This window comes from Boleophthalmus pectinirostris, unplaced genomic scaffold, assembly GCF_026225935.1.
Source record: "Boleophthalmus pectinirostris isolate CB_2022bp ecotype Guang Dong unplaced genomic scaffold, ASM2622593v1 HiC_scaffold_21, whole genome shotgun sequence".
In the NCBI taxonomy this organism is placed as follows: Eukaryota; Metazoa; Chordata; class Actinopteri; order Gobiiformes; family Gobiidae; genus Boleophthalmus; species Boleophthalmus pectinirostris.
Window position 1 is genome coordinate 18,135,839 of NW_026571175.1, and position 25,747 is coordinate 18,161,585.

General features: G+C 39.3%; 1 protein-coding gene across 1 annotated transcript; it reads left to right on the top strand.

Moving 5' to 3' along the window:
* Positions 1–3,689: 3,689 nt before the first annotated feature.
* On the top strand, positions 3,690–24,281 carry gatad2b (GATA zinc finger domain containing 2B). Its single transcript, XM_020932782.2, has 11 exons — positions 3,690–3,828; positions 17,720–18,100; positions 18,410–18,539; positions 19,805–19,936; positions 20,439–20,564; positions 21,387–21,548; positions 22,024–22,357; positions 22,443–22,645; positions 22,817–22,927; positions 23,404–23,611; positions 23,693–24,281. Exons 2-11 carry the CDS (start codon positions 17,721–17,723, stop codon positions 23,827–23,829), a joined length of 1,923 nt encoding a protein of 640 aa, XP_020788441.1. The 5' UTR covers positions 3,690–3,828; position 17,720; the 3' UTR covers positions 23,830–24,281.
* The last annotated feature ends 1,466 nt before the right edge of the window (positions 24,282–25,747 follow it).

Genomic DNA, 25,747 nt, shown 5'->3' on the forward strand with positions numbered 1-25,747 from the left:
GAATGTGTGCCTGACTACACAGCCAAGGCTTGTTTTTCACTGTGTCAGTCTTCCCAAAAAGACAAAAGTTCCTCGAAAACCAAGTGACACCCAAAGATGTACGTTTGGATGGTTTTCTTTTATCTTTTTTAAAATTGACTTGTAGCTTTCCTTTTGTTAGAGTTTTGTAAAGTGCTTTAACTAAACTCAAGCCAAATATTTCTAATGACCTCAGATCTCACTGGTAACCTTTTAACAAGTAGTCTCTTTGTAGATTGTAACACTTACAGCATAATAAATAGTGGCCAAATGGAAATATGAAAATATTGAAAAGACCATGTATGTTAAAAATCTTTGGAACAGGTGCCAAATTGCCAAATATATAGCCTGACGAATTGTAACCAAAAATACATTTATTTTTACATTCATGGTCTGCACAATATTCATAGCCAAAGCACAAAAACAACCTTAATAAACCTTGAGGAGAGCATTTTCACATTGTCTATGCCAGAAAACAGTCTGTTTAAAGAAAATGTGTTTTGCTTTAAGCTTGTCCTTGAGGCTAGTGATTGTTCTAAGGTTTGCCAAAAGCAGTGATGTTTTAAGAAAGGTCTCCATTATTTTTTCTATGTCATAAAAAGCAGTAAAACAAATATGAAACCAAAAAGTGTATTTGATATGAAAGGCCTATAAATTTTAGGTTTTGTAGTGCAAAGTGTGTAGAGCTTTAACTAGTTTTAAAATAGGTCTATTTGAAATAATTATACTTTTTAATTTTCATTTGAGTCTACTGTTCTTTCTCTTCACACAAAAGTTGCCAAACCAAGTTCGCTCATGAATATTACTGTTGTTAGATTTTATAACAATTTTCAAGTTATTTTTGTGTGTATGTAAGAATGGAGTTTTTGTCTTTGGTTTGAAGATGTGATTTTTTTTTTTTTTTTTTTTTTTAATCAAAGGCAATATATTTAATGCTCTTACAGTAGACAAGAAATAACTGGTTAAAAATGTTAAAATGTAGGTATGTAGAAAATGGCAGCTTGTACCAACGAGAAACATTGCTTTAAAATGTATGAAAAATGTTATGAAGTGCTTTACTGTTTGAATTTTCACTGGTCTCTTATGACCAAATGGAAATGGAAGCATCAGCATTGTCCAGATTGTGAGGGGAGCAAAGTCAGAGAACAAGTTGTGAAATTATGTCATCAGGCATAGTCCAACATCATTATAATGGTGTTTATTTATTTATGTAGCATTAGGTTGTAACTTAATATTAGCTTAAGTTTAAAATAAGAACAACACTAGCACTTGACACTTACATGTTGTACACTTAACATAGAAACAAGTGCATACAGACCAAGTCCGTACTGCATCTTTCATTTGACCCTGAAGACGTAGGCACTTATAGAAAGCACTGTTTTGAAGATTAAGCTAATATAATTGGTTTTATAGTCTAAAAGATAAGTATACTGTATATTGTTAGTTACAGGGCATACGAATGCTGTGTCCAGCTTGGTCTCTGCTCTTCTCCTTCCTCAGTCTGGACTGTGTTATGCTTGTTCTCTTGCCTTCAACAAAATGCCTGAAACCAAATAAACCAACTGTGCTCAATGAATCCTTTCTGTTTGAATTATTTATGATGCCTTTTAAATATTCTTATACAAGTTTCAATAAAGGTAATCTTAAAGAAATTTCACAGTAACTGAAACAGCCTATACTCAGAGGTGAGTAGAGTAGCATACAACTGAAGTAAATAATAATAAATAATAAACTAAGGGTACTGTTACTTAAAAATAACGTTATTCAAATATAAGTTCTTAGTAGTAAGTGTACTTAGTAGTGATCCAATAAATTACTCAAGTTACTGTAAAAACAGTATTTGAGAAAAACACTCATCCAGTAAGACAAGGGAGTCTGGTTGTGACCCCTAATATAAGTTTAATGAAAATGGATAAACAAAATGTGAACACATATTCATTTTAGAAGCAGTACAAGAAATAAATGTTTCAACATTAAGCTTTTTGTCACAGTGAGAAAAATAAACTTTTACTCAAGGGTACTGTAAAGGGTAAATACTGTAAATAAATAGGCATGGTGTCTGAAAACTACACCAATGAGTTCATATTTAATAATGAAAAAAGTACAAAGTAAGTAAGATGTAGCATAGAGAAATATGTCCTCTTCATAAGATCTCTGATCTAGTAGTTTTAGTCAGGTCTGTGTAGCTGTGGGGGGAACCTAATGTGCATGTTTTAGCTTCAACATGCACAACACATTGAAAGGCCCCAAAGAGAAGATAAAGTCAAGATAAAGTCATGAATCTTGTTTCTGTGAGGTGCGAGTGTTAGCTGCCCATAAACTGTGACATTTACAAAAAAAAAAAAAAACTAAAGTGAAAATAATGCTATTCAACTCATTATCACTCAGCTTCTGTGTGTTTACGCCATCTAGTGGCGAAGTTGTGGCTGGTTCAACTTTTGTCCAAAAGTCTCAGACTCTTCACTTTATCAACTGCTTTGGTTAAGTTACGCCTTGAATTTGGATTCCAAAGACATACAAACATAACTTTTATTAATAATTAATTAATTAATTAAATAGCTAAATTCTTTTGAACTACTGAATCAATAGTGATGATCAGGCCTGGAGATTTTTGTGTGTATAGGCTACCGTTTGTAAAGAGGACTGACCCCTGAGGCTCATAGGGCCTTATAGACAAAAAGATAAACGGAGACGCCAGATGGCGCAATGGTCTTGCGCACCGCACATTTTTCAATGGCCACATGACCTAGATAGTTAGGTTACATGATTAGTTTACATGGTGGGCCTTATGGAGCTTATTGATGCATAGGCCTCCGTGCGTGATACGTACAATTCTGCTGAGCGTCTCCCTTTAAACCAGTTTTTTTTTTTTAATTGGACGCCAACCGGCGTCGTACTAGCCTAGTTAACAATTAGTTTAACATAAGGCAATTAAACATAATTAAATGTAAGATAAGCGTAACATTTGATAAAGTTATAAGAGACATTAGGCCCTATAGCAATTATGACTTGGTTATCTGGAAACGGACAGTCAAAAACGGTGCAGCTGTGGGCTAGCAAATCTTAAAACTCCTGTAAAAGATAATTTTGCTCGTCGTCTGCTTTTAGGTGGTACCGATTTGCCCACTGGGTCAGCTTCCTCATTTATTAGTCTGGGTTAGAGCGTTGTCTTTTCGTAAAGCGATCCTCCCATCTTTTACCGGTCGTTAAGGTGTTAATCAGCCGCTGCTCCAATCCCATGCGCAATAAATCGACGTAAAAATATAGGTAATATGAATGTCTTTCCTTTTTCTATTCCGGTCCTTCCTTGTCCCAACAAGGTAAGCTATAACCAGCAGTGCAATCGGCCTGCTCCGCATTGACTGAACTTTACAATCTGAGCTAAACCTGCACTTGACATAGCTCACTGTCATGGTCGAGCCCTATTGTACAAGCCTCCATCCTGCTCCAGACACAGACAACAACAAGCCTACAGACCAATGTGTCGTCTCTCTCGCTACGCCGTGGAACAGCATCCAATTAACCATTCGGCTGGCTCCGCCGACATGGGATTTCAAACCAACCAGGGTCCTGTCTGGGTTTTCTATGGTTGTGAGCAGCCAATCGCATGTCATTCTAGCTGTACAACAGTGCGCGCCTGTCCAATGAGCAGCGCGTCTGGCATCAGCGAGGGGAAGGGGGATTGTGTAGGCCCAATAGGCTGTTCAGTGCTGCCTGCCGGTGCCGGGAGCTGGTGGTGAGGTGCCTCCGCAGCGACAGGACCGGACCGTGAACCCGGAGACTGTACACACAGAGGGGAAGGACGCACAGGTGAGCCCGAGGATGTGCGCGCGGCCTGGTCCCGCTCAAATATGTTTTTGGCAGTGGCTGCGCGGCTCGTGTAACGGTATAGTGCTAGCTGTTGTGTTTTCTTCCCAATTCAATGCTCGGACAGACAATAGAGGGCCTTTGCGTTGCTATTTATTGATTCAGGCTGACATGTTGGCCACCAGCAACCGTCGCCGACAGCTGGTCAATTCCTTTGAAACCCTCTTGTTGTTTCTTACTGTCAACAGAAATGTAACAATAGGTGAACCTTAATGCGCCCTTGTTTGAATAAATTCTTCACTGTAAATGCAAATGTTGTGACGGCATCGTGATGAAGCGTCGTGCGGAATGCTTCTTCATTGTTTGATCCACAGTCTCTAGAGGTTAAATCAGACCGAGGAGAGAAGCACTCTCTCCAAAACCACCTTCTACTGATATAATTTGGGACCATCGGGGTTAAAAAGGGTTTGGAAGGAGGTTTGGACGGGGTGAAGTGGTGGGACGTGGCGGGTTAAGCACAGCAAGCGCAAGACCTGGGGTTGATGATGGTTCAGCAATTAGGAAGAAACATTGCAAATGCATCAGCCATTTACGTAGCCTCCATATGCACCTAAATGGCCGCCTGGCGCCTCACAGCATCAGGAGCGCTTGGCTGTTAAGGCCGTGCATTATTCGCGTCCACTGTTTAATGAGCAGCACATAAACGTAGCGGAGTGACGTTAGAGATCCTAAGATAATCAATATGAATGAATGTTCAGCCTGTTATTCTGCGCATAGTAGTATGACATTACCCAGAAGTGCCCGGCTTTCTTCCTATTAGAGAGTAGTCTATGATTTTACTCACTCCTTTTTTTTTACTTTGTTTAAAAAAATAATAACTTTAAGTCTAGGAAGAATAAGCCTTAACAAGCTATACATATAGGCTACTTTGTTCAGTTGCAGTTTAGAGGTCATCATGACAGTGTTTTCAGGTGTCAAAACTATTTGGAAGCTGCATACATCTGTATGTTGTTTAATGATACAATGTAGCCTAATATTTTTATGCTATTTGTTTTGCTTTTTATTTAAGCAGGTTTAACCTTGAGAATCAATTCTAATTTACAATGGTGACCTGGCAGCAATGTAAAACTTTGCCATACTTTGTAATAGGCCTTCCTAACCCTACTATCATACTGGCTCTATGAATGAAAGGTCCATGCCTCTGAAGTCTATGAATGAACTGAAGGATTTTCAATGAAGGAGACTGAGCGAGCCCTAACACAGCCACACACATGTGGAGCTCATGTGCCCTAACACAAATAGTGCAGTAGTTTACCCAGATAGGGACTAAACTGTGATCAATATGAATGTAAGCTTTTATAATATGAGTGCATATTAGAGAGGGAGACTCTGAATGCTGTGTAGCGGATCGGCCAGAGATATAAACATTAATTCAGGAGACATGAGTCCGTCAGCATTGTTGTCCATTTGATTAATGAAACCACATATTTGTCCTTTACACATACTTTTCATGTTATACCACATCTTCACACTTTGTTGATCATGTGAGGAGTACAATGCGGTGGTATGAGCAGAAGTTAGTTACAGACTGCGGCTGTTGGCTGAGGAGTTTCTGGGTTAGACACCAGGTGCCATGACGCTGTGCGTTGGATAAAGATGTCACTGTTTCAAGACAATAACATTTCCAGCCTCCATAGGTTTATGTCATTGGGATCTTACAACGCTTAAAAAAAAAAAAAAAAGAGGTAAACTATAAATAACAGCCGAAGACATGATAAACTCAATTTCATTAGGCTTTACTTGTCTCTGTGCTGATTCAGCATTGCCATTGCTGTTTAAAAAACTGCACACAACTGCCATCTTTGTTACTGGCCTGTGCCGCCAATCCATATTTACAGATGCCATACTCCTTAATTACTTCCATATGAGCCACACGAAGTCTATGAATGCTCCTCCATCGGCCTGAGCCCTTTTGTCTTGTGGCCTCAAGCCACTAAATTATCTCACTGATCAAATTCTTCCATGTTTTGGCCTCATAAAATTAGGGAACCTTCAGGTGTCATCTTACACAAATAAATGGAGAACTAGTTTATTATAGAATTACGGCGCAGTAACGACAGAAAGTATGAGTCACTGTGGTGTGTGAGTTGGCTCTCATTCGCTCCCTCTGGTCCCGTTCAAACCGGGCATTAAAATGTGTTAGCGGTTATCAGATTTCGAGGTGGCAATCACTTAAAATGTGCTTTAATTATAAGAATGTATGTACAAACTATAATTACGTTTTCTAAAAAGTTTAAATCTATCAGACATTGCATAACATTTGGCTACTCAAGAGTTTCCCCTAATATTTAGTAGTAGAAAGTAGAAAATGCAACATCGTACAAACAAGTGGAGTACTTGGAGGAAACTCTTAAATACAGTATAAGTTTAGTCACTTCACGTAACTGAAAGTCAAGCTCAAATGTGCTCCAGAATGGCAAAGGTTTTTGCCAACTTGCCAGGGGCTGCGCTGGTATCAATTCCCAATTTTTTCTACTCTTCAATTTCACAACCAATTTATACAATATTTTATGCAAACCTCTCATTCATATGGATTTTTGTTGGGATTGAATTCCATGTTATTTCATTTGTACTATTATGTACCAGGATATTCTACAATAAATCACATCACCTGTACTCATCTGGAAGATTAGAGGACGTGTTGTCTGCCTAAACAGTCTGGGCTTTAATTCTTGTTTTTGTCTTTGTGATTCCTTCCCCTCTTCCTCATTTGTTGTCTATTGAATCTGCCAAATATTGTACAGGAAAGTGTCGATTATAACATTGTTGATGCCAATATAATAGTATAAATTCCCCTGATTGTTTTGTTGTTATAATGACGTGTCAAGTAGTGACTGACCGCTGATAGTTCTGTGGGAGTTAATGAATTAACAACATATTTCTGTTTAGGTAATGGGCTATGGATTCTATACAAAATGAGTCATAGTATACTTGTTTTGTGATGCATGAAGATAATTTTATTAGTATGCCTAAGGTGCCTTTTAAACAGGCCTTCATATTTGAAGTTCAAGTTGCATAACTGGGGCAGCACAGGACTTGTGGGTGAGGAAGATTTTCATTGGGAATACTTATTTAAGTGATCGTAGTGAATTTTAGCTAAGATGTAGCCAAAACGCACAGGACAGCTTTGGATTCTAAATGTTGTGAAAACTGTCTCCTGCCTACATATACATATACATATAATCATTTCGCCTCTACTATAAACTGCGGTTCTGTCCTGGCCATTGATGGGTCATATACTGGTGTAGATTAGAATTAATGGAATCCATTTTGACCATTGGCGACTTGGCGTCTTAAAGGAACACATTGTTCTAAGGGCGTATGTGGCTTGTTCATTTGAGAATTGTAATAAAATGCAAATAAGTCTAGTAGTTATTGTAGTTGTCCCCAAAATACCCAGAACGCAGTTTAATTATGCATTCAATCCGTGTAATTTGGCAGGGATTAGCTGATTGGCTTAAGGCCTGATCTGAACAATTGATGTCTACGGAGATATTGATTGTGCTCCTGGCTGCCATGTTCCTCTCCATTCTAAGATGTCTGTTACTTCTGCCTCGCTCTCACTAAATGTCTCATGTTCCAGCTGCTATTTTTCTCTCATTTGACTGGAGAAACGGTATGCCCCACCCTGTGGTCTAAAGTTGTGCACTCAGCCTTGTCCCAGTGCCAGGTCTTAGAGGAAGACATTTTCCTCTTTGTGCTCTGAAACACATGGACCGCTGCTCCTACCTCTGGCCCTCTGCTCCCCTTTACCATTTCTCTCACTGACTTTACGCAGAGATTAATAATTACTCATGCATTTCCACAAGGTCTGATCTGGGCAAGAATCGACAATCCTGAGATAAAATGTATATCTAGTTTTAATAACTCAAACACTGCATACAGCTAAAGCAGTTGTACAGTAAGATCATTTGAAATCAATTTGATGGCTTTATATCTTTCTTTGTAAAATTTTATAGCAGTTTATTCAGATTGTGTGCTGATTCAGAACTGTCTGATTGATACTGTGGGGTCACGGTGTCTTTCAGACAAATACCTTAAAAGCGGAGATTGTGCAAATGCCCAGTACAATTTTTCTAATTGAATGCCTATTACAATTTTTGTCTATTTTTCAAAGGTGCATGTAGTTCACGTTGAAGTGACCCAGTGCTGCTGACACATCGTTTTGGAGACAGCTGTGTGTATGACAGCACAGTAAACCCCAGTAGGAGTGTGGCTGTTTCTCTAGAGGCCCGGGTCTTTTAGGCCTCATCCCCACAGGGCTCTGAACTGCTCTGCTCCACAGCCTGCTACTGGCATGGGCTGTTTGTACGTGTCATCATAAAGCGACAGTGTAAATAATATTATAGTCTGACTCTGCACTCAGCAACCCTGTGAGAAGAGTGAGAAGAAATACTGTTTGAAGTTATCCATACCTTGGTCTAAATTCACTTCACTCAGCTACATGAGACTTTGACCTGGTTATGATGGTGCATGAATCAAATTAATCAAATAATCATGATTACTGCAACTAACAAAAATCACAACTGAGATTAAACAGTTGTTAACATAAATTTAAGGGTGTTATGCACATACAAGTTTCCATGAGAGAAAAGTTGCCTGGGGCTTTTTACATATAGAATACATCAATAACGGGAGTATTTTGTTGGTTATGGCTCCTTCTTTCAAGTCATCAGTTTGTTTTTATTTTAATCTCACTGATGTACTGACCTGATAGTGTGAATTATCATGATTTCCATTCAAATAAAAATGATCTGGATTATTATTTTTCCAATATGCAATCCTATTACAATGTATCCTCGTCAAAGTAATGTTTGAGTAATGAGCTTATTTAATTGGAGGCCATCTACCTCTTGAGCTTTGTTTCCCCTCTTGACGTCATCTGGTGGTCCGTGTGCTCCTTTGAGGTTTTTTGGTCCATCCTTGTCCATCCATGTAATCCATAAGACATGTGGGACAATGTGACTGTAATGTCTTGTTGGAGAAATTACCCAAAAAGTGCAGAATTATCACTTTGTCCTACTTACACTTACACACTTTTCTATTGTCTTGCCAGCCAAGACCACATGCTTTTACAATATTATACAGACAGACATAAGTTAATTTTGCACCTCAACATACATATAGTTTACCAATAAAAAAACAAACATAGGACTGAAAAACAGCACAGATCTTTGCAGGAAGCAAAGTACTAAACGTTTGTGTATGAAAGATCAAATAAGTTATAGATTTCATTCTGACTATTACAAGAATATTCAATAGGAGATGTCTTCTGCATTTGAGAAATGCCTTTTTCAAACTGGCATCTTAGATTGGACTGTCTCAGATTTGGATGCTTGCCTGACACTCTGGTTTAGTAATTCCAGACCCTCCTGCTTTTGGACAGAATGTAGGGGTGACTGGCTTACCAGGCATGCCCTTCCTGTTACCAGATTTTATTTTAACTATTGACTATTTGACATTCTTTCAGATTATGTTTAATAATTCAATTGATCATGTCTTCATAATATCAAAAAAGTTATTTTTTAGTATAGTGGTTCTCAACCTCTTTCAGTCATGACGGTTGTTGTAATCACAACCGATGGTGTTCATGACCCCAAACACCAGAGAATGAGCTATACCTGCAAAATGATTAAGTAGCCTTATGTCTCTGATTTATTATCAGGACTTAAACCAGATATTTATTTGGTACAGTCCACTGAATAGGAATTTACTTTTAAGGTTTGAAGGGTGTCAAACCTAGTATAAGATTATTGCAACCTTTTTATTTTTCTTTGCTTAGCATAAGAAATCATGTTATGTCTCCCCCCCAACTAATGATGTCAAAAGTATTGAAAATCAGATACTAATTGATATTAAAACTAGAACTGAAACTAAATACGCATTTGATCAGGTATTGATACTAAAAAAGTCACATTCACATTTCACAGGACAGAAATGAACCTTTCCTGAATAGCTCTAGAATGATCTTGAGCTGTAGCAGAACAAGTATCACTAGTATACCCCATAGACCACAATGGAGCCTATCTGCGAGACTGAACGATTACACTGATATAAGACTAGATTTTAATATAAAATAAATTACTATGTTGATACTATGTTTAATGTTGAAAATTACATTTTATTGTCTAAATTAAACAATGTTTTTTCTTTATCATTGTGATATTAGAATTGGTTTTGAGTATCAAGTCTGTTCCTTAGCATCGAAACTGACTTTAAAATTTCAGTATCGTGACAACACTAATATGGACCCCTTGATGCAGCATGTTTAGAAATGTCTTTCACGTGAAACAGAACATTTTGATTGTAATTGTTGCTCTGTCTTGGTTATAAAAACTTCACATGGTCTACTCTGAAATGTGTATAGACCTATCTTCCAGTTAGTAATTGATTATCAATATGATTATCATTTTCACAATCGCTTTATAATCTGATAATTGTTTGAGTCCTGTGATTTCAAAGCAGAAATAGTAGGCTTTATGTTACAGATTACACATTACACATATTGACATACTGAGTCCTGGGTCCTGATTGTACCCAAGATACCACCTATACATCTGATGTTGAACTCTGGTAGAATTTTAGATTTTGTGTAGAGAAGAACACAAGTATGCTGAAGTGGGTTTATTGAAAAATTTATAATATTACAGTTGTTGTTTTGGGATTATACAAAATAACTCACATTTCTGCCATACTAGAACCTCAACCATGGCATTTACAGGCACATTTAACCACATTTCTGATGGATGGCGACGTCGCCTACTTCTAAGAAAGCTGTACGATATTTAAATTAAACAAAATACAGTAATATATACACTTGCCATGTATTAACAACTACTACAAGGCAGTGGGAGAGGCCTGTCAGCACTTACAGCTTTATTGGTACTGCTCATTCAGAGACACATTTTACCTTAAGAGTTGCAGTCACCAGGGTTTTTAAGTTAATTCATTATAGCATGCCGTACAGTGCACTTGTATATATTTGGCAGAGTCCAGTTTGAATTAATTGTGTTTTTATCAACATTAAGAGTGGTCTCGTGGTCTCATGCCGATGCTGTGGACTCAATGGGAGGATTTTAATTTGGATGTATAGTATTGGAATCAGACGTTTCCCTTTCGTTGTCTGTGCTCTTTGTCTCCAGGTTCACCCCCCCTCCCCCTCCCAATTGCCCCCCTACAACCCCATCACTCCCCTCTCCCCCGCCCCGCACACACACCCACACCCCTCAGGCGACAGCAGAGCAGGAATTGATTAGTGACACGGCTTAAAAATAGACGACCGGTTGTCATGGAAACGCCCACAATGAGCTGTTGTCTAGTTTAATAAAGAGCAGCTTTGTGTTTAAGGTGTGCGTTGCTCCTTACAGGCAGGTGAGCCATGCGCGTGTGTGTTTCGACCAACAACTACCAGCTTCAGACGCCACCATCTGATTGGCTGGAGTCGGCATCCCGCAACTATCAAGTCTTAAGCGACCAATTACAGCTCTGTTGCTATGGCCTTCGTTGTTATTGGTCTCACCAGCGTCCAAAACTCGCCTTTACAAATACTGATCTTTTCCCGCCGCATCTCATCTGCATCTCTCTTGGTTGACAACATTGACCGATTTTGCTTTAAATATGTCCACCTTTATAGAATTCACCTTCTCAACACAATTTGATCTGTATATTTTTGGGGGGCCAAATTATAGTCCATTTTTCACTGTCTTTTTAAAGCTTTTCTTCTCTGTAGTGGTTCAGTATCTGTTTGTTTAAGGCAATGAGTATAGACAAGGTATAGACAAGGTACTGGCACTGGTTGGTGAGTTGGCCTGAAGACTTTGCTGTCATCAAATCACTGCTTTTGTTTGCGTCTTCACTACCCTAGGATTAAAGTGAACGTAAATATAACAATTATAGCATATGAAAGTCAGCCGCGTTTGAAAAGTATAATCTTTTTCTTTGCTTTTCAGCTGTTGTCAACTGTGATTTTCACTTGGTGCAACTGGACTAAAACAGTTTTAATATATAGGTCAGGTTCAGGAGTAAGCCAAATGTTTATTCTTTTCCCAAGCTGAGCTGGAAAATGAGCTTCTTACGGCTATGATCCTACCTGAATATCTAGAACACTGTTTATTTTGTTTTCCACAAATTTTAGAGGAAACGTATAACTTTTCTGGTTATGTTTCACGGTATAAACTTGTATATGTTTGACGAGCAGGTAGCGCCATCAAGACCATTTTATAAGGTCTCAATAAAACAATTTGAAGAGCGATGTATTACTGAAGTACATACAGTACATATATTGAAACTAATTTATGCCACTGACACAATAACCTTAATGAAGTATTATCCAAACTATTTTAAATGTACAATATGATTAAAAACACAAGCAAAATAGTATGTAAGCAATTAGTTTGTATCTGTGATGAGTCAAATAAGTTAATATTTCAAATCTGATAATATAGCCAAAAAATATAGAAATAAATACTGACCCCCAAAAATGATTGTTTCATTTATCATGTATTGAACGATAAGTCAATATTGTAATTGTAGAAGGGCTAGTTATAGGTCCATTCTGTGGAGAGTTGACTATGCTCATTAAGAATAGCTGTTTTTCAAGGCAGTTAAAACACCTGTCACGATAAATGCTAAAAATATATTTTATGCAGTACTATGGAAAGCATAAAAGACAAGCAGTAGGCCAGGGGTCATCAAACTAAGGCCGGTGGGCCAACTCCGGCCCGCCACGCCCCTTTGACCAGCCCTCCAGCCCCTCTGCCCCCCACCATTTAAACTGGCCCTATGAGGCAATCCTCAGAAGCTGTCATGACCTTTTTTATGTATTATTTACTTTTTTTTTTTTTTCAATGTATTATTATGTATTTATTCAAATTATATTTATATTTAAATAATTATATTCACATTTACATTACAATTTTCGTCACCTGACAAGCAAACAGTGACAATAAACGCACGAGCAGAGTACTGTAGTGCAGTTAAGGACAGCAGGACTGTAGTGCAGTTAAGGACTAGTTAAGAACACTAGTAAGGAACGCTAGTAACAATAAACAAATACGTGCCAGGAATTATGTGTTGATATAGCATGGTGGATGGCTGTGCCAGAATGGTAGTTTCTACTACACAATGAGGCCTGCTGGTGGTCATTTTGGTCTGGGTCATACAATTCTGTTAAAAGGCCTACCTGACCCCGGCCCCTCGTCACAGCCAGGAGTGATAATGTGGCCCCCAGAGAAAAACGTTTGTTGACCCCTGCAGTAGGCAGACTATACATCATAAAGTTGCATAGTGCAACCTTTAACTAGCTTTTTAGCTTCTTAGAATATTCTTTTCCCCATTGTGTCAGCAGTAAAAAAGCAGATGTCTTGGAATTATTGACTGCAACATTTGTGGGAAAATAAACTGAACACAAATGTCGCTACTCATCATTTTAAATTAGAATTTCAAAGGTACTGTATTTAACCCCTGCATGATAAATGCAGGCTGAAAATCTATGTACAGGATTTACAGTCTGGTCACCTCTCCCTCCCCTCATCTCAGGCCAAACTCAGACAGACCCAAGGAATCAGGTTGATTTATTTCTTTGACACATGACAAACAAACAAACTCATTGGTCATCTGTCAATTACAACAAAAGCTTCTATTTTCTCTCACCTGTTTTCTCTGGCTAAACTACACACATCTGAACTCAAGGTGACAACACTGCACGTCTTTGTAGGCATGGCTTGGCTGGCCAGGAAAATTCAAACCTACCAGTGATGTAAATCACAACAGTTCTGCTGCAAACAATACACCATAGTATAAAGTCACAGGACCTGACCCTCTACGTAATGTTAAAATTACAGTGCAATACATTTACGATACTGCACATTACTGAGGTCTGCAATCAATATTAGACAATTACATATTAATACATATACAACTTGTAAATTGGAAATATACAGGAAATAATTTATTTTAGCAACAAGTTGCTAGCACCTCTTACCTTTCATGTGTCATGTACTCCCTGTAAAGTATTTATTAAAGTAGAAAGTATTGATTTATTTATGTTTCATGATGTATCTTTACATTCTCTGCCAGATAACATGAAGCATAGTCTTCCACCAACCCACTGGCTCCCTCATATAGGAAGAAAGATACAGAGCTGGACTCTAATGGCATTATCCATTCTCACATTTCTCAACTCTGTACATTACGTGTATTCAGTTCTCTGTAAGACCTTGATGAGGCATTCTTCCTATGAATAAAAATAGCATACATTAAAAATAAATACATTTATATCTACCCAACCTCTTGTGGCTGAAGTTTGTTTGAACAATATTCTTTTTACTTAATCATTAAATTATGTATTTTTGTGTCCATTAACTCCCTTTTCTTGGTTGTAGATGAAAAAATAAACTCATGATTGCTGGCCAGTCTCTTAATGTAAGGAATGTGCTGAATGTGTCCTAAAAGTGAGGCACCTTGGGCAACATGTGTGTGGATGGTGTCTGAAAGTTCATTTCAGACAAAGAACTGTTGTGGAGGTTTAACGTGATTAACATAACCAGAATGAGAATTAAAGTGAGGGAAGTAGATATGTTTGCAGAATAGACATGCATGAGAGTGCCCTTCATTCTTAATTTTTTTTTGTATATATGCTTTGTTATATTACCCCAGATGAAAAAGTATTGTGTAGTATGTAAAGATTGTTTCTAAATTTGGATGTAGGCTCAATCTCAGTATTGCAGTAATTTGCGTTGGTTGTTTATAAACCTTTATTTTTATACACACGGTGCATTTTTCAGCAAAGCATTAAAAGTTTAATGATGAATGGTTCCTTAATATTCTCCCTCTTTTTTCATTTTTATTTCATTTGACTAAGAACTATCAGAATATATATCATTGTCCCTTTCTGATAACTGGAAAACTATTGCGTTATTTAATAGCAGCAGGCACAATCTCCCCTATCTGTCTTTTAGACTGGGGTACAGGTGAATTTATTTAGTTCTTTTATTTTACCCTTTTTACCGGCTTGTTTTTATACTTAAGGTAATTCTGTTGCTTTACTTTCTGGTACCCCCCCCCCCGCTCTACTGTTCTTCACTGCTGTACCATTAAATCAAAAAAGATTTGCAGAGATAAGACATAGTCTTAAGTCTATAGACTGTACAAAACAAAACATAAAAGTGATGACATACATATCTATTGTTATTCTGATATTAAGTGTGTAATTATTTGGGAATCTATTAATTACACTCATCAAACTGCAACTTATTATTGCATGATAGTTTTCATGGCGCTGCTCCACATGAAACCACAATTAGGCTGACATTTTTCTGTGAGATTTTTTTTTTTTTTTTTAATCAATTAGGAATTTACTTAACTAATAGTTTAACTAATGCTAATTAGATTTATCAGGTAATGGCACAGTGATACGCTGAGACACTGTACACACAGCACAGTGCTCTGGCCTAGACCCAGACTTAACTCTACATACTGGTTGTTGGTGTGCACGGACTACAGGGCATTCAGGGTTGGCAGTTGGCACATGTGGTTTCCTTGCTAAGTCTCTGTGAAGCTGGTGACATGAGGACAGTAAATGGCACAGTGCAGATGCAAATGGATTTAATATCATTAGAGTTAATCAAATGATATTCATACGTTCAGACCCATTATTTAACCAGTCGTATTAATTTGGTGTTGACAGGCTCAAAGGGCTCTTCTGTAGCGGGCTATTATTAAGACGTGTGGTTGGTTTATTGTAAGGAGGACATTTTAGCAGCAGCCATCTGATCGACAGGGCGCACTGTGCATAAAGAACATGGTGTGTGTGGGGGATGGGAGAAGGGAATTAAGAGTTGGCATTATGTCAGCAGAGAGCTGCCATCTCTGTCTCCGCTCTGCGAGTGTACACACACAACCTCTCCAGTGTGGGCATACAGCACAAGACAAAGACATTTCCTTGGTTCTTACTGTATCTTCAAAGTGTCACTCTTTACTACACCTCCCTCGGATCTCGCACAAGTCCTGGATGCCTGCACACACATGCCTACACAGTGAATGTCCGCAGCTGATTGGCCAATGTAACGTGAACAAATGAACCCCTCCGTTCCAGCCACATTTAAGGGGCCCCTGAAAGTAAGCATGTGTTTATTTTTACAGTGAAAGAGGGAGAACGGCTCGAGGAACTGGGGGGAGGGTAGAGGTGCAGGGAGGGGTTTCTTTGTGGTACTTTACAGCTGGATCATGAAAGGACCTCACAAAATTCTGCCTACTGTTGGAACGCATTAAATATTTGTACATAATCAATCCAACAGCCCTGTATACTTCATCACAGTTTCTGTAAAGCAATACTGAAGTTGTAAACACATTTTGCCAGAGAAACTTTTTTTGGTTCAACTTATATTATATAAATTTTTCTATGGAAAATGGCTGCATCAGTGTACGGCATATTTTACCTCACCTATTATATTGTCTCTCCTGCTTCTCTTTGCATTGGGTTGGCAGAGCCCAGAGGGGTTGATAGTCACGAGTGGGAGGGCCTTGGTGAAGGCATAGAGGGCGGGGCTAGAACTGAGACCCGAGCAGAGCGAGTGTGTGGCTTGTGTAGCAGCTGAGTGAAACAGTCATTTTATTATGTAAAGGCGGTCGGCAGTGGTGGAAGGAGGGGGAGGGAGGGGTGGGGGGTGATGGTGCGAGGTGCCAGTTGGTGACGTCCAGTTGGTAGCGGCCTACGATTGGCCCGGCAGCATTCTTCCAGGCGCTCCATGCCTCATTAAAGGTGGAGGCTCAGCAGCAAGGTTTTCTGTCAGCAAATGGAGGCACAAGTCTGCTCCCTGCTGCGTCACAAATGAATTAGAGAAGAAGTAGTGTCAGGGAGGGCTGTTGTATGCCATCATTAAGGCTCCTCCTTGCGCTAAAGAGGCTGCCAGAGATATGAGCGGGATAACAGAGACATCGGAGGAGAGACAGTCCTTGCATCCTTTTCCATGCTTACAATACACAAGCGGAAATGATACGATCAGATTTGGGATGAATAATTAGGAAGCCGATTAAGTAACAAAAGAAACAATTAGATGTGCTTGATATACTACTGTGAATACAAATGCTCTAAATTTGCACATTTGCTCTGTTTCATTGAAGTAAATCTCTAAATTAGTTTACAAAATCATGAGAGTTGTTAGACATCTGACTGAAGTATGTCACTGATTTTATAAATTGAGGTTGCTTCTTGTTCTCCATCTTTTTTGAAAATTATCAGTGAACCAAAAGAAGTATCAACAACTTTAACATGTGTGAGACTATCAATCTACGTATATATATCTATATATCTATATCTATCTATCTAATAAATAAACAAATAAATAATTAAAAAAAAAAAAAGATTTTTATATAGTTTGGCTTGTCGTGGATAGCTTATGTTTTATTACTTTACTATCCACCATAATGCATTGCTGTAGTCTGAGTCTGGTTGGACCCAGGTGCAGAGCAAAGAGAGCAGGCCTGAATGATCAGATTCACTGCACACTGTAGAGCTGGTTTAACCCTGGTCGCAGCAGGGCACTGTGTTAGCACTTTCTCTTGTCTTCATTCCTGAAAGGCTGCTTTAAAAAAGATGTGGGTCATCGCCTTCAAACTAGAGGCAATTTTTGTTTGTTGGACAGTAGTACAGATATCAGATAAGCTTTCTCTTTAGACTTGAAGCACACTAATAAATCTGTGGTCCTTCTAATTGCTTTTGCATGAAATATATTTGGGTTACATTAAAGTCTTTACTGAAAAACACTTATCCTTCTTCTGTGCATGTATTAGAGCTACCTTTAAGTTTAATTTAGTGTTGATGTTGTCTCCCCAGGATGGAGCGGATGTCTGAGGAGGCGCTCAGGCTGAACCTGCTGAAGAGGGGGTTAGACTCCAGTGAGCGCGATGAGGCTCTGGCCAAGCGGCTGAAGATGGAGGGCCACGAGGCCATGGAGCGCCTCAAGATGCTGGCACTGCTGAAACGGAAAGACCTTGCTGATCTAGCAGGTCTGGATGTGGCAGGACCCCTTGGAGACGGGAAGGGCCCTGGAGCTAGCACCTTGCACCACCAAAGCACCATGGCTACTGGCTCTTATGAGGAGAAGATAAATGGGAGCCTGCGGCTTGGGGGACACAGCAGCCATGCTGTACAGACCAAGAATGGAAAGGAGAATATCCTGGATGAACCAGTGGATATGAGTGCTGGGAGAAGAGGGTGAGTGCTTCTATAGTTATCTTCAGTCAACAATTGTTTCCACTGGGCACTCTAGAATTCCCCATGAACCTGAACCAGGCCGAGTAAGTTAATTCTGTGTTGTACAGATATTGTCCTGGCCAAACCTAGCTCAACATCTGGAGGTGGGTCTCTCACTGCAATTATGTATAATTAAGTATATCTTAACTGCAACAGATCTGGGGTTTTCTTCTTGAATAAGCTGTTTTTTCTGGGCTAATTCTTCATTTCTTACATGCGCTTTCAAAAAGTTGAGTATACATGCATGAAACTTCTCATTTCTGCCCACAGTGATGCAGACCATGTAAGAAGAACCCCATCACCCGATGTCATTATTTTGTCAGACAATGAAGCATCCAGCCCAAGAGCAACTCCTCGTCCCGAAGAGAAAATGCACCGTGCCAACCTCGAAATGTTTAAGGTAGAGCTCCGTTGCTGTTACAAATGACAACTTATGTATATCTTGGCCAACAAAATCAGACCATCTACTTTTCATCATTTTTATTTAACAACACTAATAAAAGGTGCCTTGTGCATTTTAATGATATACCTAAGGACAAAAAACTACAATACAGAAAAAAATACCAACTACATGTTGAATTCAGGCCTATATTCCTACATCATTTGCTCTACCGGTCAGATAAATCACAGGCAACACAGGTATAAACAGATCTGTAAACACTTAAGACTTCTTGTGATATTTGTGAGTTCACAAACTTATGAGAATCCATCTTGGAGTGTGCCCAGTGTATAGTTAATTTGGTGGGCGAACCAATCACAGAGCAGCATTGAGGTATGTGCGGAAAATTATAAACTGGAATTTGAGTATTGATTTTATCAGAATTATTTATTTAAACCTAACTTTTGTTCAGCCCGTAAAACACATTCTAACAGTGATGACCTGATTTGTTTTGGAGGAGATAAAATGTATTTTACCGTAGCTCACTTCATAACAGGCTCCTTTTGGTTTACAAACACTTTATTCTCGTAAGGCGACAATCAGAGCAGCAATTAGGAAAATCACAAATTCTAAGAAGGTAATTGTTCTGAGTCAACAAATAACTTGATAAGTTTATATTGTATAAATAATCATACTTCTTTCTATGTACCTAATATCATATTAGAATTTAATTTCCTCCTCATAGAACCCCACAGCAATAATTTATTCAGATCTAAATATTAATGTTTTTAAAGGTCAGATGTCCTCAAAAAGTCCTTCAAAACAGGAAGAAGCTATGTGATTATGAAACCTCTTACCCAAGTTCATGTCTGATAAAAACTGACACAATTGAAACATTTTATTGGCAGTAAAAGCATAGCCTACTAGAGCTGTGTTAATATGCTTTATTCTGCTACCTCCAATTGTAACAGGCGATTGTTGCTCTCTGCCCTGTGCTATTTCTCTGCCCTTCTGCTTTCGTCTCTTTTCCTCTCACTGCTTCATCTATGTGTTCTCACTGTGGCTCTGGATCCTAGGCCGGAGCCTGGTCCAGTCTGACAACTCAAAATCCAGACCTTATCCCAGCTTCAATTTGGATCTAGTTTTTCTCTTTGTCGGGTGCAAGAAAAGAATCTAAACTCTACTACTCCTTATGTCTAAATAAATGACATCTTATTATTAGTTGGTCATGGAGGCCCCTGCTTTGCCAGTAATGAGGTAGAAAATGTCACTGTTTTGTGCTTCAGGGTAAAACTGGAGAGGAGCGGCAGCAGATGATCAAAGCCCTGAGAGAGGAGCTGCGTCTGGAGGAGGCCCGTCTGGTGCTGCTCAAGAAGCTCCGCCAAAGTCAGATGCAGAAGGAGAACATGGTGCAGAAGGTGAGAATGGCTTCTCCACTACAGCTCAGTGTTTCAGATCTGGTGTACCTCCTTGGTCTTCTGCTCCAGTTAAAATGAAGGGTGTCAGCAGCAATACATTTTACAATTAAGTATGATTAGGTGTTACAATCAGAGGAATTTAGAAGAAACAATATTTATTTTATGCAAATCTTTGCCTCCAATGATACATGAACTTTTTAAAGCCATAGGGCTAAAGAGGAAAAAATAATAAAGTTAATGCTTTTTAAGTAGTCAGTTTTAGTAGTTCAGTAGTTCAGTTTTTGTTTTTGTTTTTGTTTTCAGTTTAAAGTTGAGTAGTGGGGCTTCAAGTTGGAGTACAGGAATCAGTGAATTTTGTTAGGGCACTGTATGTAGGAATCTCTTCAACTGGCTAAGTAAAGTTCAAATTGCCTAGGCTATTTACTTTTTTATTTTCTCACTACATTAACACAGTTAGTTCATTAGTCATTGGATTTTTAATTACAGTTAGTTTTGTCTACAGGTGCCAGTGGTCCAGAATGCTAGCTCTGCCCAGCCTCCACCACTGCACAGCTCTTCAGGACTCAGTAAGCTGCCAGCGCGCCCCGGCATGCACAACCCAGAGCCCCAGAACCTACGCACTGCTCAGGTCAGTCATCTGTCTAAGATGCACTAGTTGTCATTCCAAATATTGGGATTGAGGAATTTATGCAACATTGTGTTATGTTTCATTTTGTTTTTAATGCATGCCGTTGTGGTATAAAATTAAATTAGTAAGATAATGGCTATTTGAGGCTTCCAACTTTGGAAAATGTAAGAGGAGGACTGAAATAAAGACAATTAAAGTCAGCTCTTGTGCAGTGATCCTGCTTTTGATGGGCTGGTCTGTGGGTAAAGCTTGTGTTTATCTCTCAAAAGATCAGCACTAAACAGATCAAATTACTTACATTTAAAACGGTTTGATATATTCTAAATTTACATTATTCTATGTAATAGTAATTCTGACCTTTATTGTTGGTTCTATTCCATGGCAGACATGTCTTGCTCTAAAATGTAGCTGTAAAATTGGTTAACAGTGTTGTGGCGCACACACTGGTGGTTAGATAGTCGTTGTTATGACATTTCCTTCTGCTGAGAGTCTTTATTCATGCAGGGCATCGCCTCACTCCTCCATTTCATGATGAGCAGGATTAAATATTCAGCACATCTTTGTGTTTGTGTATAGAGAGGTCTTTGTGTAGTGGATCGTCTTATTGACTAAACCAGGGCTTTACTGTACACGTGCTGCCCCCTGGTGTTCACAATATTCCTTGCACCTGAGATTTGTGCCTGGAGAAGAAACTTCAGTATGCATTTTCTCCTACATTTTTTTCCTACATTTAAAAATATATATATTTTTTTTGTTGAAGCTTAACTACTTCTTCCTTGCTTTAAGTATAATTTTATGGTAATTGTGTTTTGTTGTCTCCAGGGCCACACAGTCATCAGGTCAGCGGCCAATGCCAGCTTGCCTCCGATGCTGATGTCTCAGCGAGTGATTGCACCTAACCCTGCCCAGTTACATGGACAGAGAGGACTGTCCAAGCCTGGCATGGGCCGCTCCAGCAGCATGGCTAACGCTGTCAGCTACCAGGTTTGAGTGTTTTCTAATCTCTTATTCACATGAATAACTGCTGTCATTAGTTCTACATAGACTTAACCTTTAATATATATATTCACATTTGTTAATTATTGAGTATTTATTTGTGATATAAATGTTTATAAACATTTATAAAACATGTTTATCTGAGTCTATCTATTATTAGTAAGGGTCGCTGTGACAGTTCAACACACATCATAAATGGCATTGCCCTCTAGTGTTTAGTCAAGCATGTTTATCTGAACCTAGAGATAGGCATAAATAAAGACAGAACTTTATGTATACTATACATTTCAGTCAAAGTTCTTGGTGCTGTTGTGACTTCTCTTTGCTCAGAGGACATTTCTCTATTTTTATTATTAGAAGATGCATTAAAATGGCTTTACACACCACAGATTTAACAAAGAAAGTTGCCTAGAACACGGATGTCAATTAGACATTGTTTAAGTACCTGTGTGCTTCTGGGCAGGCGGGTCAGCAGGTGTCATCTCAACACTCCAGTTCCAGTGCCATCTACATGAACCTGGCCCATATGCAGGCAGCAGCTGCAGCGGGTGCAGGGGCTCTAGGTGGGGCCTCTGCCGTCAGTCCGTCCACTGGAGTGGGTGGTATAACTGACCAAGCCAGCAGCCAAGCAGCAGCCAAACTGGCTCTGAGAAAACAACTAGAGAAAACCCTCCTGGAGATCCCACCACCTAAACCCCCGGCCCCACTCCTTCACTTCTTGCCCTCTGCGGCCAACAGTGAGTTTATTTACATGGTAGGACTGGAGGAAGTGGTGCAGAGCGTCCTTGATAGTCAGGGTAAGTAGTTATAATCAGCATTTTATTGTTTTAAACCTATATAATGGATCAGGTTTAGCATGGATTTGTTTTGGCACATGTCTAGGTAAATTCAGAGGGTCATTGTCCCGCATGGAGCCTTTTTTCTGCGCCCAGTGCAGAACTGACTTCACACCGCACTGGAAGAGGGAAAAGACTGGACGGATCCTGTGTGAACAATGCATGACGTCCAATCAGAAGAAGGCTTTGAAGGCTGAACACACCAACCGACTGAAGAATGCGTTTGTGAAAGCGCTCCAGCAGGAGCAGGTCTGTTTAAGGCTCTTTATTGTTTTATTTTGATTCATGTTTTATTCATAGCAGAGACAAAGTAAATATAATCACATTTCCTTAACTGAAAATGCGCAAACTTAAGATCATAATTAGTTCGAGAGCAGTGACTGTCTCAGGTCTCACTTTGTGTGCTTGCTACCATAACAGGAGATCGAGCAGAGGCTGCAGCAGCAGGCCACGCTCTCCCCCAGCTCCTCCTCAACTGGCTCCAACTCTTCAAAGACAGACTCAATGATTCGACACCATGCACTCCGCCAGGTACCAATTAACCTTATTCCAGAAGTTACCATGACCACGCTATCATCATGCTGTATTATTTTGCATGGGGCTGCCAATCTTGACCACAAATAATATATGGACTACAAAGCAGTTTTAAAGCCTCCCAGAGAATCAGAGCAGCGTTGACTTGTTGGTGCACATTTATGTCCTATATTACTTTATTTTATATTTTAGCAGCAAAACTTTCCCCAAAATCTCAATTAAAATGAATCGGAAGTGCCACCACAAAGAAAGCACAGATTAGACGCATTTACGGCAAAAGTGGGTGGGGTGGAATAAGGTCAATATTATTTGCTGTAATTGTGTACCAAACCTTGATATACTTTTAGCATTACCACTATTAATATGTAATATGTAATATGTAATATGTATATGTAATATGTACCATTATTGGTCAATTGTTGATTTTTTATTACATCAAATGATGATGCAGTACTCTATATCTGTATGCTCAGGCATCCCAGCCTCAAGCCCAGGCGTCCCTCCAGCGAGGCCTGTCAAACTCTGCTCGAGGTGTCCTGTCAAACTTCGCCCAGGCCTCCCAGCTGTCTGTGGCCAGCAGCCTCATGGGTATGACCAGTGCTAAGCATTGTGGCAGTGGGAGCAGCAGTAGCAGCAACAGACTCCAACATGATAGCCATCGTCAGATATACAACATCCCAGGTAATAATCACATTCTCAGAGACATAGCACCCACAGAGCCAACCTTAGTCCATGTCCTGACATGTGTGTCATACTCCACAGGACTAAATATTGCGTACCTGAATCCAGCGGCCGTCGGTGCCCACAAGAGCTCCAGCCTAGCAGATCGACAGAGAGAGTACCTGTTGGACATGATCCCACCACGCTCCATATCACAGTCCATTACTGGACAGAAATGAGCCCTGTTTGCCCTCTGAGCCACACTAAAGCACTCCCAATCAGCCAAACCCCAGCCTCCCCGACGCATGCAGTGCCTGTCGTGTGCCTACCTTAACCACCCCATAAGTTCCTGCTCAGACAAAGTCACTTAATTGTCTTGGCATTTCAGAGTTCTTTACTGTAGTTAAAATTATTTGTCCATATTATTCATATCATTCTTAGTAGCACTATTATTGTACTTAGAACTTTTTTTTTCCTCAGTTACTATTGTATTCATTATGTGTTTCACTTTTTACTTGCTGTACCATGACTTGTTAGAAGTTATGGTAAATCATGGAGGTCTGCTGAGGCTTTCATCATAGGATGTCTTCTCCATTCATTTAGCCCTAGCTTCATTGTGAGTGTTGTTAGGAACAAGATCAACAGGGTGCATTCTCGTTGCTATGCAACATTTAACAATCTGAAAACCTTTTGACCATTGTATTTTTTCTCTTGAATTTATCATGGACTGACAACTTGAACAGAAATTGATTATTTGTTAGCGCATGATTTTGAGGAAATGGAGAGAAGGACAAGGATGCAACTTTAGTGGCCAACTTTATTTTTGAACAGAATTACAGAATTCCTGTGTCATTGTGAAACCATCTAAGCTCATCATGTGGACACTATCACACCAGTGCAATTTCTGGGTGATATATAACCTCTGAAAAGCTTGTGTGTTTTTCTTTTGTCTGTTTTCTGTTGAACATTGGCATCGTTATCTTTAAATGGGCTGGCCACCTCTTGTACCAGTTGGATGTACTCATTCACGCTGCTTAATAGTAGACCTGCACATCCTGTTAGCAGTCAGTGGTGGGGCAGGAGTCCAGTCATGCCCTCTCTAAAGTGGACTCAGAGTTTACGTGAGCGATGGTGTCACTGAGACTCACCCTCCAGGCCTCTCTATCTTTTCTTCATGCACCTTTGCTTGTCCAGTTTGCCCAGTATGCACGGACTGGCCCTTTGATCCCAGCAGCTCCTTCTGACATATGCTCTTTACAGGACTTCAATCAACAGGTGTTAGCACGTCTGTGCACACAAACCAGACATTATGTACTTAAAGCCTTCATTTCTGGGCTTAATGTTATATAGATTTCTAGATTGTTTTGTCTTCTTTGCCCTTGTTTTTTATTTTCATTTTTTTCTGTTGTACGTTTTTGCGGCGTCTCCCCTCGTGACGGGGCAAACCTGAAAGGAAAAAGCCCCTGGAGACGGTAATAATCAACAACAGAGGACAGAAACTATTGAAATCTGTATGGATTATGTACAGACACAGATTGAAAGAAAAATGTGGACTTTTTATCTTTTGTGGAAGAGACATGGATCAATCATTGTGTGTATATTTATACACACAAATTGCCTCACTCCAGAGGAGCACTTTTCATATTTCCAATTGGAAACTTTTTTTTAAAGTAAAGAATGTTACAATTAAGTCCAATTAAGGTCTGGGTGCAGAGTGGATTGTGCATTGTACCATGTATAGAGGATGAATGACTTTTTTGTCTTTACAGATGTTGGATCTTGTTTGTTCAGAGAAAACTGGGTGTGATGGTTTATCTAAGGTCCCTGCAACTGTACAAATTCACTATAGAGTCCCAGAGTCCTGACCAGAGCAATAACTTATTAACAAGCAACTTGTCCACACTGTCTCATGCATGGGCCCTGCCATAAATTAGTCTTTGACATGTAGATTATGACACACAAGGTGGCATAATAATGTTTAAACCACAGCAAGGGCTGGGCATTATATCAGTTACTGACTGTTCAGCATCTGCTCTGCACATCATCATCTACTGCCCTGTACAGGCAGGGCACAGCTGGTAAAGATACATTCTTGTGGGAATAACAGGGGCAATGAATAGTACAAATCCTTTAAATATATAGCACTTTGAGTATACT